General features: G+C 44.2%; 1 protein-coding gene across 10 annotated transcripts in view; it reads left to right on the forward strand.

The window, feature by feature from the left end:
• PRKAG2 (protein kinase AMP-activated non-catalytic subunit gamma 2) overlaps nucleotides 1-17,878 on the forward strand; it is a 334,310-nt gene that overhangs the window by 235,078 nt on the left and 81,354 nt on the right. For all 10 annotated transcript variants that reach the window (XM_064369721.1, XM_064369743.1, XM_064369769.1 and 7 more), the window contains one exon: nucleotides 16,026-16,095. In XM_064369721.1, coding sequence (XP_064225791.1) covers nucleotides 16,026-16,095 — 70 coding nt within the window. The remainder of the gene's footprint in view (nucleotides 1-16,025; nucleotides 16,096-17,878) is intronic.

Genomic DNA, 17,878 nt, shown 5'->3' on the forward strand with positions numbered 1-17,878 from the left:
CAAATTGATTTCATGACCCATGAATGGGTCTCAGTTTACAGTTTAAAAACACTGGTTTAGATTTTCATTCCCCACAGCCTGGTTTCTTAGATTCCAATTATAGCAAATGTCTTTGTGTTGCAGTTTCTAGGGTTGCTTGTTAAATCCGATGTTTCTGCCCTTTCACTCTTTGAGAAGACACCAGCCCCTCCTAGCAATGTCTCCGAGCTTTTCCTGGGTGCCCCGGCCCTTCATGCTGGTTCCTCTCATTCTCCCACACCAGTTTTCCCAAAACTGGGGGCCTGAGAACCAGGGTGGGATGCAAGATGCTTTCAGGCAGTATAAGGATAAATGTTTTCATAGCGACATTTTTGTATATCATGGAAAAATCTGTCTAGAACATCAAAACCTATGATTTCATGGCATTGTTGCCTAAGGGAAGGCTTGGGGTTTTTTAAAGTCAATTTAAATAACTGTGTAGGTTGTATGAAGATATGAGAGAATGACACCTGCCCAAAGTTTGGGAGGCATAGCTGATGAATCAAAGACCTCTGTCATTCTTGCTCAGCGTGATACACGCCACCCACCCCTCCTCTCCCACAGATGACACCGGAAGCTACTCTACTTACACACAAAAGGTACTTTTTGGACAGCCAAGTCATATCTGAAGTTTAACAGATTTATCGCAGCATTCTCCTCTATTCTTACCTGGAACAGGCCCGTTCAATCACTGTTCCCTGACATTCCCAGTCTCTTTCCTATTTGCTCCCTCATCCACAAAGTTGGAACTGTTCTTTTCTCTGCAGTACCTCTGACTTGCTTGCTTCATTTTCACATTCATTGTAAAGACATCTTCAGTGCCCCCGCTGACTTCAGGCTCTCCCGCAGCCAACTCCCTCTACCGTAGGCAGATGTGAAGATTGTTTTATATTGTGAAAAACTATTTGAGGATCTCTACATTCACTTCTTACATGCAATCCTGTGAAATCCAATTCCATTCCTTTCACTCCTAGTGGTCTCCACCAATCTCTTTCGCTTCTCTACAAGAATGCTCCACTCTCAGATAAAGGCCATCTCCACATCCTGACCTTCAGGCTTGTCCTCCGCCACAGCTGCCACCCAAATGCCCACCTTTCCTTGCTCCCTTCACAGTCTGCCTCCACACATCTCCGTAGGAAGCCTTCCTCTCAAGATTTCCTTAGCATTTGTGCCCACTATGCAGTTGCTATAATTTTTTATTATTTAAATGACTTCATAATTTTGTACAGTTTGACATATGCAGAAATCCGGTTTCCCCAATTATAGCTGTCGCTTAATTAGAATAGAACCTTCTGAGGGCAGGGCCTGTATCTCATTGAATACCCAAATATTACCTAAAATGTTTCTAGCAGCGGAGAACTCCAACTCAAACTGGCTTGAAGGATAAGGACATCTATTGTATCATGCAGACTAGGCCCCAGGCAAGGTGAGACACAGCCCCGCTCAATGCTGTCACCTAGGACCCATGTTCTTCTTTCTCTCTGCAGTGGCTTCATATGAAGGCTGCTTCTCAATAGCAATTGGGTCTGCATGCTTGCATGTGGCAAGAACAGGGGATAGACAGGGCTGGGCACACTTGAAGTGGGACCTGGCTCTCTCCAACCCTGAGTCCTCCCTAGTAGCCCAGGGTAGCTCAGGAAAGCTTGTCATCATCATGAAAGCGTATATACTGCAACAACATTTGGGTTATTTTAGGAAGGAAGATAGAGGAAGGGGAATGGATGCCAAGGAGGCAGCCATGAATACCCACTCCAGCTGGCTCTAGTGTGCACACATCGAGGGGTGGATGCCGCCAGTGAGGGTATGCAAGTGAGCCGAAAGCAGCAAATATCCGTCTATCCACGTGTAATATGACATAGGTAATCTGTAATATTACATGTATGTATAACACATAGTATATATTTTATATATATGAGTCAAGGAATAAATAAAATCATACATTTTGATAAGAATCAGTTACATATAATACATTAAACACATAGCTAAAATTATATAGTATCGGGGAACTGCAAAATAAAGAATTAAAGGTAAGAAGTGCTAGATGATCTGATTACTTATGCAGAAAAATCCTAAGAAATCTACAGAACAACCACTAGAACTTCCAAATGAATTTAGCAAGGTCACAGGATACAAGGTGAATGTATAAAAATCAGCTGTATTTTTATATGCCAACAGCAAACATTTGGGAAGTGAAATTTTATAAGCAATTTCATTTATGAGAGCATCAAAAAATATACACTTAGGAATAAATTTAACAAAAGATATGTAAGACCTCTATGGTGAAAACTACAAAAGATTGCTGAGAGAAATTTTTAAAAAGGCCTAAACAAATGGAAAGCTATTTCATGGTCATGCACTGGGACACTCAATACTGCTGTTATTTCTTCCCAAATTGATCTGTAGATCAAATGCAGCCCCAGCCAAGATTCCAGTAGGTTTTATTTTAATTCTGGAATGTATGTAGAAACATAGGAACTTAAAGGGCTCACAGCCATTTTTTCAATGAAGAACGGTTAGAGACTGTCCACTACCTGATGTTAAGACCAGTTGTCGAGCCACAGGAATCAAGACAGTGTGGCCATGACGAAAATACAGATATAAATCGATGAACAAAATAGAGAATCCAAAAATAGAACCCCATATGTGGTCAATTGATTTTAAATAAATGTGCCAAGAAAATCCAATGGGGCAGTAAAATGTTTTCAACAAGCAATGTGGAACAACTGGATTTCAGTGTAGAAAGTATGAACCTCAACCCTTGCCACATATCATAATTTAAAAATTAAATCAGAGTGGATCCTAGGCCTAATGTAAAAGGAAAATGTAAAACTTCTAGAAGGAAACATTCGAGAAAATCCTCACAACTTTGGAGGGAGAGGAGGCAAAGATTTCTTAGAGCACAAAAAGCATGAGTCATGGAAGAATAAATTGGATCTTATCAAAATTAAAAACTTTTGCTTTTTGAAAGACACAATTAGGAATATGAAAAGGCAAGCTACAGAAGGGGAGAAAATATTCACTATTCACAGTACATGTATCTGACAAAGGACTTGCATCCTAAATGCATTATTTAAAACCCATTGTATGATCTACTTGTATAACAGATTACCACAAACTTAGTGGCTGAAATCATGCATTGATTATCTCATAGTTTCTGTGGATCAGAAGTTCAGGCACAGCTTAGTTGTGTCCTCTGCTTCAGTCTCTTTTGTGAAGCTTGCAATCAAGATGTCAGCCAGGACCAGGGTCTCATCTGAAGGCTCAGCTGGGGAAGGATCCATTTGCAAGCTCATATGGAAAGTGGCAGTGTTCAGTTCCTTGCAGGCTGTTGGACTGAGGGCTTTAGTTCATTGACAAGGGCCTCTCCTACATGCAGCTTGCCTCACCAAAGCCAGCAAGAGAGGAGTCTGCTAGAAAAACAAGCCACGATCTTATATATGTAGACAGAAGCCTAATAATGGAAGTGGTGTCCCATCATCTGTGCTGAATTCTGTTGGCTAGAAGCAAGTCACTAGGTCCTGCTCACACTCATGAAGAGGGATACACAAGCACATGAATGCCAGGAGGTGGGGATCATTCACTGGGGGCCATCTCAGAGTCTGCTTGCCATATTCATACAACTCAGTAAGAACCAAAAACTCCAATCAATAAATAGGCAAAAGATGTTACAGTCACTTCACAAAAGAAAACATATGAATTGCCAATAAATACAAAAAAAATCATTGTCCTCAGGGAAATGCAAATGAAAACCACAGTGAGAAACCCATACATCCACTAGAATGACTAAAATGAAAACTGTTAAAAGACCATACCACGAGTTGATGAGGACATGAAGCAAATGGAACTCTTGACCACTGTTGGCAGAAATGTAACATGGTACAGCCAGTCCGCAATATGGGCACTTTCTCATGTTAAGCACACACCTACCAAATGACCCAGCCATTCTATTCCTTGGTGTTTGCCCAAGAGAAATGAAAGCATGTTCCTACAAAGACTTGACCACGGATGTTCATAGCTTTATTCCCAATGGTCAAAAAGTGAAAACATCCCACATGTCCATCAACAGGTGAATGAATGGACAAAGTGGGTCTCTCTGTAGAATGGGATGCTACTTAGCAGAAATGAACACACTACTGGTATACTGAGCAGCATGAATAAATCTCAAAATCATCATACTAAGGGAAATAATCCAGGTGCAAAAGTGCGTATACTGTATGATTCCATATATACAAAATTCTAGGAAAGGTTTATAGTGGCATAGTGATAAAAAGTAGATCAGTGGTTGCCTGGGACCGCGGGAGGAAGAAGGGATAAAGCACAGAGAAGCATGAGCAAACTTTTGGAGTGATAAAAATGCTTCTGGTTTGTTCCCTCTACATTTTATTTTCTCTCTCAATGTTTATTTTTTAAATTTTATTTTTCCTTAAGTTATCGGGGTACAGGTGGTATTTGGTTACACGATTGAGCTCTTTAGTGGAGATTTGTGAGATCCTGGTGCACGCATCACTCAAACAGTATACACTGCACCATATTTGTAGTCTTTTATCCCTCGCCCCTTTTCCACTCTTCCCCCTAAGTCCCCAAAGTCCGTTGTATCATTCTTATGCCTTTGCGTCCTCATAGCTTAGCTCCCACATATCAGCGAGAACATATGGTGTTTGATTTTCCATTCCTGAGTTACTTCACTTAGAGTAATAGTCTCTGGTCTCATTCAGGTCATTGCAAGTGCTGTTAATTTATTGCTTTTTATGGCTGAGTAGTATTCCATCATATAATTGTGCCGGTGATTTCATGCTAGCTCATCAAGTGATACACTTGGAATAGGTATCATTTATTGTAGGCAAATTGCCCCGCAATTAAAAGGGACACTAAAAATCGTTCTTTAAAGGATTTACATTGTGAGGTACGCAGGTCCTGCTTCTCCATTTCTTTGGCTGTATGTCCTCAGTTCACGCTAATTCACCGTAAGTAGCTACATAACACTGTGGATGGTAAACAAAGACCACAGAAGTCTCCAGGATGTAGAAGATGTGGTGGAGGCATTTCAGCTGGAATACTGCATTTCCTGTTGATCACGTTATGTAGAGCAGAACCGAAGTGGAAGCATTCTGTCTCGATCGTTTTTGTAATTTTTCACCACCCAATAGGGAATGGAGGAATAGAGCTTCCACCCAATAGGGGATTCAAAGGGGCTGAAAAACAGTTAACAGTCATCTGTTCTGGAAAGGGTTAGTGAATCGGTCAGTTGTAGGGGAGGGAGTAGAGAATGGAGAATAGAGACTGCCTTGTGATGCTGTATCATTTCGCGCATTGCATCCTAATATAAATACAACAGATTTCAAAGTTTATGACTTGACTGCATTAAGAATTGAAAGGTTAGTTGAATTTGATGGGCAGTACTTATTTTTTTTATTTGCCAGGTATTATAAGACAATCTATAAGATAATCTAAGAGTTATCAACATATAAGAGAATGTAAGTGTTCAGCTCCCAATAAGTCATGTTAAACACAAAGCTAATAATAAAATATTTTTATTGGCAAAAAAATGGATTTACTTGTGAAAGGCAAGAGATGTTTGCATTTCAGACTCTAATGAGCCTGAAGGGTAGCAAGCCAATCACGCTGATTCTCCATGTTTGCAGAACTCCTGCTTTATGTCTTCTATGCCAATTTCTAGTCATACCAGGACGTTTCATTCAACAGATTTTATTAACCAACTACCCTGGTTCCTGGCACACAGCCCATATTAAGTAAGTATTTGCTGAATGAATGACTGTTTTCAAGAGCTTACCATTGTCTCCTGTTTTGGAAATGAGAAGATAATTTAACATAGAGAATCCAGACAAAGGACTTTTTGGGTTAATCAGTTTTCTTCACCTTTTGTTAATAACACTTCCTTTGAAACAGGTTTTCAGCTGAACTGAGCTGTACAAATTGGTTGCCATGCTTTCTGAAAAGATACTGTGGAATAAACTATCTTTAAACAAAATCATAAATAAATGTTAGGGAGGAACTAATTTTTATAGCATCTGAAATTGTTATTTAGAAAGGTATCAAAATGAACAAAATCTTTTCTCCAAATATATTGATTAAAAGCAATCAGCAGAATTAATGCTTTTAATAAAAGCAATCAGCTTCTTTTTGGGGATGGGGAGGGCTCTCACTTTGCTGCCCAGGCTGGAGTACAGTGTCGGATCTCAGCTCACTGCAACCTAAACTCCTGGACTCAAGCAGTCCTCTCATCTCAGCCTCCCATGTAGCTAGCTGGGTCTACAGGCATGTGCCACTGTGCCCAGCTACCTTTTCAAAAAATGGGGTCTCCCTATGTTGCCCAGGCTGCTCAAAAACTCCTGGGCTCAAGATCCTCCCACCTCAACCTCCCAGTGTGCTAGGAGTACAGACGTGAGGGACTGCATCTGGCCAAGAATTAATACTCACAGTGTTGAATATATGTTTGAGGTTTTTTCAAATTTCTATACCACTTTTAAAAATAAATTGTCTTCCCTTAACAGAAACCAAAATTGGTCAGGTGACGTCACTCATACCTGTAATCCCAGTGCTTTGGGAGGCTGAGGCAAGAGGATCGCTTGAGCCTTGGAGTTTGAGAGCAGCCTGGGCAACATTAGCTGGGTATAGCAGCACGTGCCTGTAGTCCCAGCTACCTGGGAGGCTGAGATGGGAAAATCACTTGAGCCCAGAAGTTCAAGGTTACAGTAAGTTATGATTGCGCCACTGCACTCCAGCCTGGGTGACAAGAGCAAGACTCAGTTTCTTTAAAAAGAAACAAAGGACCGGGCGTGCTGGCTCATGCCTGTAATCCCAGCACTTTGGGAGGCTAAGGCAGGTGGATCACAAGGCTAGGAGATCAAGACCATCCTGGCCAACATGGTGAAACCCCGTCTCTACTAAAAATACAGCCGGGCGTGATGGTGCGCGCCTATAGTCCCAGCTACTCGGGAGGCTGAGGCAGGGGAATGGCCTGCACCAGAAGGCAGAGATTGCAGTGAGCTGAGATCATGACACTGCACTCCAGCCTGGCAACTGAGAGAGACTCCATCTCAGAAACAACAACAACAACAAAAAATTTTAAAAAAAAGAAGGAAACAAAGAAACTAAAATTGTAGGGTGGTGGCAAGACCTGGCAAAGCTCTCAGCCAGTATCTGTGCCAGGATCTCAAATACTGCCAGCGACCTTTGGTCCTCAGATAGAATCTAGTACAATAAAAAACTGTCCTGCTGTTATTTCTTAGCACAGTCACTTTTTTTCCTTCAAAACGTTAATTCCAACACTAAAGGGAAAGTGACTATAACGATTTCCAAACAGGAATGAGGTCCAAGGGAAGTATGACTTCTAAACCCGTCTATGCCACTAAAATCAACTGTGTCCCTACCAGGTTTTAATGGATGTCTGAAAGAGCAATTCACTTCACTCAAATATTTTTTGAGTGCCTACTATGTGTCACACACAGGCAATAGAAAAATGATGAGCATTCTTTCCCTTCAAAGAGCAATGTGGGACTTAGAGGAAACAGAAAAGTAAATCCCAAGCCAGTGTGTTAAACGCCATATGGAAGCATGTGGGTTTAGAGAAGCAGTTAACCAGACAAGTTGTGAGAAGAGGTCTCGAACTGGGGAAGGAAGGAAGAAGGAGGGACGGAGGGAGGAAAAGAAGAGTGAAAGAAAATAATCAGGAAAGGCTTTCAGGGAAAGATTGAGCTGAATCTTTAAACATAGTAAGAACTAGCCAAGACCTGAAGGAAGTAACAGGGGGAGGCCAGAATGCTCAGCTACCCATACAGCAGTGAGTACATGGTCTATTCCAGGACAATGCCTTAAGGTTTAGGTGTGGAGTACACAGAGGGACATGGCAAAAGAAGGTGAGGACATGATCAGGCCTTCCCCCCAGCTCAGGAGTTTGCCAGGAAAATCCATTGAATGGTTCTAACTGAGAGAATAATAGTCTGTTTTGTTTTTGTTTTTGTTTTTTTGAGACAGTCTCACTCCGTCACCGAGGCCAGAGTGCAGTGGCACGATCTCCATTTACTGCAACCTCCGCCTTCCAGGTTCAAACAATTCTTGTGCCTCAGCCTCCCGAGTAGCTGGAATTATAGGTGCATGCCACCACACCCAGCTAATGTTTGTATTTTTTGTTGAGACAGGGTTTCGTAATGTTGCCCAGGCTGATCTTGAATTCCTGACCTCAAGTGGTTGACCCGCCTTGGCCTCCCAAAGTGCTGGAATTACAGGCGTGAGCCACCGCCCCTGGCCAAGGCTGCGTTTTAAAAAGGTCACTCTTATCAGTCAGGGTTCTTGAGAGAGACAGAGCCAACAGGTGATAGATGATAGATAGGCATGCAGGTAGGTAGGTAGGTAGGTAAATAGATGATAAATAGAAGATAGATGAATGGATGAATGGATGGAGAGAAAGAGAGAGAGGATTTATTGGGGGAATTGGCTTATGCGGTTAAGGAGGCTGAGAAATCCCACAACAGGCCATCTCTTAGCTGGAGTCCCTGGGATGCAAGTATGGTATCCGGGCTCACTCCAAGTCAGAAAACCTCAGAACCAGAGAAGCCAATGGTGTCATCCTCAGTGCAAGGCCAAAGGCCTGAGAACCAGGTGCAGGGGCTGCTGCAAGTCCCAGTGTCGGACATGCTGGATTTACATACTTGTGTAGTATCATCAAGGTCTGTGTCTTTGAAGTGGCATCCTTTTCCCGCAAAGTAGGAGAATATTTTCGTGAGTTAAAAACATTTTTATTTTATGCAATTCAAAAAATTTCTCCAAATATACTGGCATCTCCTAGGATATAATCGACAAAAACTCTGTGTTTATTATTTTTGTGATACTATTCACTTTAATTTTTAACCCTTTGGTCTGTTTTTATATAGTGAACAACTTTGAAGTAACTAAGCATGTGAATATATGGAAAAGATGAACAAATGGATATAGTTCAATTTTGGAAAATAAAAAGATTTTCAACAACAACCACAAAAAAATGTCCCAGTGTCGAGGTAGGAGAGTCTGGAGTTCTGATGCTCAAAAGTAGGAAGAGGAAGGTGTCCCAGCTCCGGGAGAAAGGGCAAAGAAATCCTCCTTCACCTTTATCATTCTCAGGCCCCCCGCTGGTTAGGTGGTGCGCACTCACACGGGGGGCAGATCTTCCCCTCTCAGTCCACTGACCCGCATGCCAGGCTCCTGCACGAACACACCCAGAAATCATGCTTTACCAGTTCTCTAGGTGTTCCTTAATCCGGTCCAGTTGACTGGATTTAAATGTAACCATCATAGGCACTCTGGCTACAGGGAAGCAAATAGACTGGAAATGGGGCAAGACTGGAGGAGCTGAGGCTGTCCCTCTGGCCAAGCCTGAGAAAATGGAAGCCTGAACCAAGGCAGGTGTAGTGGGGATGGAGACACGTGGGTTGCCTCAGAAGAAACCAGGGCGACCAGATGAGAGGACTGGGGCGCAATTTTAGATGAACTCATCTGCGTCGGTGTGGGAAACTCCACTGGAGGCGAGCAGGAGGTGGTGTGGAGCTCAGGAGAGAGCTGGGCTGGGACTGAGGCTTGGACGTGGCAGGCACAGGGTGGGGTGGAGCTGCCTGGAGAATGCCCCGTGGGAATGGGAGCAGAATGCATCTGCAGCTCCTGTCCAGCATCAAGGGGGTTTCACGTTGTTCTTTCTCCTTTGGAGGACGCCCTTGCAGAGCAGGGCGGAGCTCAAGGAAGACAGCAGGATGCATAGAAACTGCGGGTTCCGTACGCTAAATTATTCAGGAGCTCCTTGCCCAGTATTTGAGGTTGATTTATTTCTTGCAGGAGTTATTTAAGACTTTTTCTAAGAGGCAGAGCAAACTCATATCCGACCTCTGTGCATAAAGGAGTGCTTTTTTGGCAGTCATTTTATGATTAAGTTTTCAGGCCAAAGTTTTTCCTTCCAATAGTCATTCAAAATACAGTGTTTGGCTGTACCTGGGCACAATTATGTAAGACACACCTTAATAACTTACCTTTTTTTTTCCCAACCAAAAAGTCATGCTTGTAATAGCTCCGTGTTTCTCGGGCATTCTCTCACTCAAGTCCACCTTGGGGCCTTGCGTTCCCTCCCACCACACTAGAGTCCAATAACCCCAGACTGGCTGATGTTATACAAATGGAAATGTCCCCTGTGGTGGAACTGCGCCAGGCTGTTGGCAGAACCCAGAGCCTCCCTGCCATGGCAGGCCCATTTTGTTCTCCCTGGGAAGATCGGTCTGGATTCTCAGGAGGGTTTGGGTGGTGAGCTTTGTCTGTTTTTGCGACATCGAACCTCCCTGGTGCTGATGGATTGAGAGATGAGACGGTGTGACAAGTGCAAGCCCCTTCTCTGCATGCGTGACATTGCCCACGCCCTCCCCCTCCCTTCCCCTCTCCTCCTGCTCTCCCTGCCTGCCTAAAATAGCTAAAATTAAGTCTGGCATAAGTCTGTTGAGACTTTAAGAAAACATTGCCATAAAAGGGCAACTGACGACCACCAGCTTCAAGTTATGTGTGCTGACAGGTCCGTCTGTCTTTGACCCTGTGCACATTAATGTACATACCTAAAAAGTAAGCGCCCTCAAATGCCTGAAATTGACTTAATGTGTTATTAAAAAAAAAACAACTATGTCATGACTTTTTCTGTTGTTCTATGACTAACCTCCTTTCTAAGGAAGAAAACATGAGATGCCTGACTGAGTAAAAATCCTGTGGACATAAATTCAATCCCACTAGCATATAATATAAAAACATTTTTATTTTAGGCTGCTCCTATACACCCATTATCAAGTGAAGTCGCATAAAACATCAGTTGTTTTAATTTCTACTCTCTACCAACTTCTACTGTGATGGTTTATGGGTCTTTTTCGTCTGTGAACCACTTCTGCAGTCCTCCTGATGTACATACTCCCATTTGCTGCCCATTTCTGCCTCCCAAGAAACAACCCATCGGGATGATGGGTGAAATTGACGGCATTTCTCATCACTAAACACTGACAAGAGCTTTTAAAAATTATACTAACATTATTGCAAGAAACAAAAGCATAGACTTAAAAATAGAATGACAGATACTTCCACTGTGCACCGCCAAACTTTTTTTTTTAATTAAACTTTTTGTGTATATTCACATATCGTTGTAAGGAGTAATGCAGAGAGGCCCTTTACACCCTTTACCTAGTTTCCCCCAGTGCAAAACTAAATACAGGAGAAATTGGAACCCTCATACATTGCTGGTAAAAAATGGAAAGTGGTACAGCCACCTTGGAAAACAGCTCAGCAGGTCCTCAAAATATTAAACAGAGAGAAGCCATAGAGAGAGCAGTGGCTCATGCCTTTAATCTCAGCACTTTGGGAGACTGAGGTGGGCAGATAACTTGAGGTCAGGAGTTCGAGACCAGTTTGGCCAACATGGTGAAACCCTGTCTCTACTAAAAATACAAAAATTAGCCGGGCATGGTGGCGGGTGCCTGTAGTTCCAGCTACTCAGGAGGCTGAGGCAGGAGAATCACTCGAACTCGGGAGCCAGAGGTTGCAGTGAGTCAAGATCATGCCACTACAGTCCAGCCTGGGCAACAGAGCAGGACTCTGTCTCAAAAATAAAATTAAAAAAAAATAAATATATATATGTATATATATATGAAACATAGAGTTCCCCTATGGCCAGCAGTTCCACTCCTGGGTATATGAAATGAAAGCACATGTCCACACAGACACTTACACAGGAATGTTCATAGGTGCATTTTCACCACAGCCAAAAAGTGGAAACCATCTGAGTGCCTGTCAGCTGACGAAAGGATAAACAACATGTGTGTGCCCACACAACAGAGTACCATTCCGCAGTAAACAGAGACGCAGTGCTGATCCATGTGACAACGTGAATGGGCCCTGACACTAAACAGAAGCTAGCCACAAAAGACCGCCTAGTTACATTTATGAGAAATATTCAGCATCGACAAATCCATAGAGACAGCAAATGGCAGCCTAGGGATGGGTGTGGGGGTTGAGCAGGTGGGATGTGACTGCTAATGGGTACAAGCTGTCTCTTTGGGACAGTGAAAATGTACACCTAGCTGGTTGCACAATTCCGAATACATCGTAAATCACTGGACTGTACCCTTTAAATGGGTGAGTTGTTTTATGGTATGTGAATTATATTTCAATAAATATTTTTTATTGTCATTTCCTCCATAGAATTAAATCAGCTTGACTTGGCTCATAGGGAAAAATACGGTGTGATATCACAAGCAGGATATTGACATTGATACAGTCAAGATGTAGAACAGTTCAGGTACCCTTACGTCCTTTCCATCACCCTTTTATAACCATAGGCTCCTCTGGCCAATACCCCAGCCTCTGACCCCTGGCATCCACTCATCTGTTATCCATTTCGACCGTTTTGTTATTTCAACAGTATAATATAAATGGAATCATACAGTATGTCACCTTTTAGGATTGGGTTTTTCCCCTCTGCACAATTCCCTGGAGATCTATCCAAGTTGTTATATGTATCAATAGTTCCCTCCTTTTTCTTGCTGAGTAGTATTTCATGGTATAGATGAACCTACCATAGCCTGCTTCACCATTCACGCATCGAACGACATCTGTTATTTCCAGTTTGCACTGTTGCAAATAAAGCTGATATGAACATTCACGTACAAGTTTTTGTGTAAACTTAACTTTTCGTTTCCCTGGGATAAATGCCCAAGAATACAATTGATGTGCTATATGGTAGTTGCACGTTTATTTTTATAAAAGACTGCCAAATTATTATTATTATTATTATTGAGACAGAGTCTTGCTCTGTCACCAGGCTAGAGTGCAGTGGCACAATCTCGGCTCACTGCAACCTCCTCCTCCTGGGTTCAAGCAATTCTTCCACCTCAGCCTCCCGAGTAGCTGGGACCACAGGCACATGCCACCACGCCCGGCTAATTTTTTTGTAGTTTTAGTAGAGACGGGGTTTCACCGTGCTGGCCAGGATGGTCTCGATCTCTTGACCTCATGATCCACCCGCCTCGGCCTCCCAAAGTGCTGGGATTACAGGCGTGAGCCACCGCACCCAGCCGCCAAATTATTTTTAACAGTGGTAGTTCTTGACTGGGCACAGTGGCTCATGCCTGTAATCCCAGCACTTTGAGAGGCCGAGGCAGGCGGATCACCTGAAGTCAGGAGTTTGAGACCAGCCTGACCAATATGGTGAAACCCTGTCTCTACTAAAAAATACAAAAATTAGCTGGCCTGTGGTGGTGTGTGCCTGTAATTCCAGCTACTCAGGAGACCGAAGTGGGAAAATCACTTGAACCTAGGAGGCAGACGTTGCAGCAGTGAGCTGAGATCACACCACTGCATTCCAGCCTGGGCCACAAAGGGAAACCCTGTCTCAAAAAAAAAAAAAAAAAAAAAAAAGAGTGGTGGTTCCATTTTGAATTCCCATCAGCAGTGCAGAAGTGATCCCATATATCCACATCCTCACCAGTATTTGGTGTTGTTACTATTGATATTTTAGCCGTTTTAACATTTGTGTAGTGGTATCTCATTGTGGTTTTAATTTGCGTTTACATAATAGCTAATGACTTTGAACATCTTTTCATGCACTAATTTGCCATCTGTGTATCTTTTTTGGTGAAATATCTTTGTGTAATTTGCCTATGTTCTAATTAGATTATTTTCTCCTTTTTCTGTTTAACATTGATAGTGTTTATGTATTAGCTTGTTTTTTCATCCTCTTAACAGAGTCTTTCATGGAGCAAAAATTCTTAATTTTACTGATGCCCATTTATCAGTTTTCCTTTTATGGGCTGTGTTTTTGGTGTCAAGTCTAACTTTTGCCTAGCCCCAGATCTCAAAGATTTTTCTCCAAAAAGTTTAGTTTTTTAATTTTGTTTTTAAGGTCACAATCCAGTTTGAGCTTCTTTTTGTGTAAAACGCAAGGCTTCGGTTGAGGTTTGTCTTTTTACCTTTTGATATCCAGATACTCCAGATCTATTGCTGTTACACCTCCATCAAAAATATAAATGGAATCATATAGCATGTGACCTTTTAGTGAATCATACAGTATGTGACCTTTGAGGATTTGCTTTTGGTTTGCACGGGTCTATTTCTGGGTTTCCTATTTGTTTCTATTGATTATTATATCTATTCTTCTGCCAATACCATTGTCTTAATTACTGTAGCTATATAGTTTGCTTTAATATTGAGTGTTTCCTCCCTTTCAAGATTATCTAAAGAATTCTAGAGCTTGCACTTTTCCATATAAATTTTAGAATAAGCTTATCTATGTCTGAAAAAAACCATAATTTGGTAGCCATTGCGTTAAACCAAAAGATGAATCTGGGGAAGAACTGTCATTTTTACCATGTTGGGCCTTCCATCTCAGGAATGTCTCTCCATGTATTAGCTCTTCTCTCATCCACGTTTTGTGATTTTCAGCATACAGATACTATACATGTTTTCTTGAGTTTATGCCTAAGCATTAATTTTCTTTGCAGTGACTGTATTAATGTGATATTGTTTTAAATATTTTTCCCTGTGTTCATTGTTAGTTTATAGAAATGTGATCGATTTTTGTGTGTTGATCTTGTATGCTATGACCTTGCTGAACTCACCAGTTGCAGGAGAGTTTTTTCTTTTGTAGATTCTCTGGGATTTTGTATGTAGATAAGTTATGTTATCTGCATCGGTGTTTTCTTCCTTTCCAATCTGCATGCCTTTTCTTTCCTTTTCTTGCCTTATTGCAGGGCCTAGTACTTCTAGAACCATGTGGAGTAGAATTAGTGAGAGCAGACACCCTGGCCTGGTTTCCGAACGTAGAGGGAAAGCAGCCTTTCACTATGAAGTATGATGTATGCTGGAGCTTTTTACCATGAAACATCTTGGTTTTGTTTTCTTTTTCTCTCCCCACCCCTTTTCTTTTTTTAAGGGGTTTAAGACTCAGGGATTGGTGCAAGTGAGATGACAAAGCAAAATGAGAGGCGATTTCAGGACTTCCTCTTTCAGGCCCGGCTTGAGGACCCAGCTCCTTTCGGCCCTAACGGGTGCTGGAGCTAATCGCTTTCGCAGGGCCCGTGCACTCTGCAGGGATGGGACGCGGGGCCGGGGACCTCGGTCACCTCAGAGCCTGCAGTGCACTTCCGGGCAGCTGGCGGCTGCCGGCCGCGCCGCCTGCCAACCTGAGTTGGCCTTAGTAGAGTCTCAGATACCCAGATCCTGAGCAGCCAGGGCCAGATTTAGGGTGTGTGCGTTTTTGGCAGCGGCTCCCCAACCGAGAAAACACTCGGTCGCAAAGAGAGGACACGAATTAGGAGTTCCATGCTGGAAAAAAAAAAAATTGATAGCGACAACGTGCATTTACAATACGTGCAGCCCACAGAACGATTTTTGTTAAGGGAGCCGGGGATGGGCAGTTACATCTAAAATTTGGAAAGGGGAGAGGAAAGCGAGAAAGGCTCCCCCGCTAGCCGGCGGCCCCGGGGCGTCCTGCAGCCTCCAGCCCCTCTCCCCGCCCCCGCGCCGCGGAGCCCACACCTGCGCAGGTGGAGCCTGCCGAGCGCGGCCGCGGGTGCGGGAAGGTGAGCCGCGCGGAGGGGGGCGGGGGGCGGCGGGCCTCTCCCAATGGCCGCGCAGTAAGGAGGACGCGGGACGCGGCCGGAGGGGGGCGCCCCGGGCCCAGGCGCATCGGGCCGCGGGCTCCCGGGTCCCTTCCCACGCTTCCTCCCGAGCGGGCCGTACCAAGGCGCGGGGGGGAGCGGCGCGTCCCACTCGCAAAGGGGCACGCGGGCCGCGGCCGCGCCACCTGCGGCGGCGGCCTCGGGCGGGTGGGGGCCGCGCGCCCGCTCCGCCCCCGGCCCCCGCCGCCCGCGTCCCCCGCCAGGCCCCTCCTCCCGGCGGCGCGGCGGAGCCAGGCCCCAGCGCTCGGCCGGCCGCGAGCCCGCCGGCCGGGGACGAGCGCCGCGGCTCATGCTGATCGCTGTCCTCCTCCTCCCCCTCAGGCGGCGCTGGCGGCGGCCCCGGGACCCGCGGAAGCCGGCATGCTGGAGAAGCTGGAGTTCGAGGACGAAGGTGAGTGCGCCCCGCCCGCCCGGCGCTCCCACGGCCCGGCCGCCCGAGGACCCGGACCCCCGGGGACCCCGTGCCTCGTCGCCGGCGCTGCCCCGCGGCGAGCTGCGTCCTGCGGGAGGCTGGGAGCCGGGGCGGGGACCGGGGCCGGGACGCGGGCGCTGGCGAGCTCGGGCTGTGGGGCACCGGGCGTCCGCGGAGGGGACGCGAGCCGGGGTCCCGGAGCGCAGCCCGCAGCCCGGCATCCGCACGGATGGGCGGCCCTTTTGTCCTTACTCTCCGAACTCGAATTAGAGCAAGGTGTCAGGCAGCGCTAATTGTTTGTGCTTGTCACCGTGCACTCGGAGGCAACCCCGGATCACAGCCACAGTCAGACCCTTAATCGGAGACTGGTGCCCTTCTCTGTGCCTGTGAAGATACCGCCGGTAGGGTGTGTCTTCTTTTTTAATGGGGAAAGTTAAATAGGAAAACCTGAAGAGGCTTATTGAATCGGTGTTGAGTTCAGGCGACCCTCTCACTCCGTCATTTCTGTCGCCTCTCCTCTCACTTGGATGGTTTTTTTCCCCCCTCTTGTCTTCTTGTATCTTACAGGTAAATAACTTGGATCTTATTTTGAGGCTGTTAACATTTGAAAGGGCTGAGTTTGTTCTTTGGTAAAATTAATCTTTAAAATGGAATGTGATGAGCTTTCACCAGGATCTTATTTGGAAGCTGTGAACATTTGAAGGGGATGAGCTTGCTCTTATGCAAAATTAATATGTAAAATAAAATGTGATGAGCTCAAAGTCGGGAAGGAACTTTATATAAGATGCTTGACAATTCGAGGACTTGAAAAGGCCTTCACACTGTCTGGTGTGCTTCCACTATTTATTTAGCACTTCTCTTTTTTCCAGGAGTATTGATAGAATAAAGCTCTCGAAACAAAGAATGTGCCATGTGGATGCTGTCCCTTGTGCCAACTTTACTTTAATACCTCTGTTCATTCACAGTCAGGCAATTACTTAAATAAGCCTGCACAGCCAGCATGAACCAGTTAACCCAATAGCATTAGCCGGTGCCTGTTATCTTTTAGATTCACTGCAGCATTTCACAAACATGTTAGCTGGAAGAGAATGCATTCACACAGTCCTTGTCATTAAAAGTGTTTGTATATACTTATGGGTAACAAATGATGCATTTCAGAATTTTACTGGACTTAATTTGCATTTCATCCTATAGGACAATAATCCAGGGTCTTCTTTCGAACCCATCTCACTATTCCTCAGTTTTATTATATTGCAGGCCAAATCTTGGCCACTGTCCACAGGGTGGAATGGTGTGCCCACTCCATAAGACTTTGAATGTCTAAATCACCAGGGTTTTGTCTCTTATATTAGTAATAATGAGAGTCTTTTACAGTTACAATTTTTGCAAATTAACCTGGAGGCAAGAGGAGACTAGAGAGCAGCTTCTGTTGGAAAGGAACCTCTACTTCTTATTTAGCTGTGTGACCTTGGACAAGTTACTTAACTTCTCTGTGCCTTGGTTTTCTCATTTCTAAAATAGAGCTAATATCAGGTGTTTTGAGGATTAAATGAGACAATTTGTATTATGGCATTTAAAAACAGTGTAAACCCATAGTGAGTACTTCATAAATGTTAGTTACTATTATTGCTTAAGTGCCATTAAGCATCGTACTGAAATCATGAGCTTTTTAAGGCTTTTATTAATGAATCTCAACACAGAGATTCTTCTCAACACAGATTTGATGTCCTATCCTTTTTCTTCTTCTTACTTGAGATTTTTA

Source organism: Aotus nancymaae, unplaced genomic scaffold, assembly GCF_030222135.1.
Source record: "Aotus nancymaae isolate 86718 unplaced genomic scaffold, 86718_ANA_hifiasm-v0.15.2.pri h1tg000002l, whole genome shotgun sequence".
Taxonomy (NCBI): Eukaryota; Metazoa; Chordata; class Mammalia; order Primates; family Aotidae; genus Aotus; species Aotus nancymaae.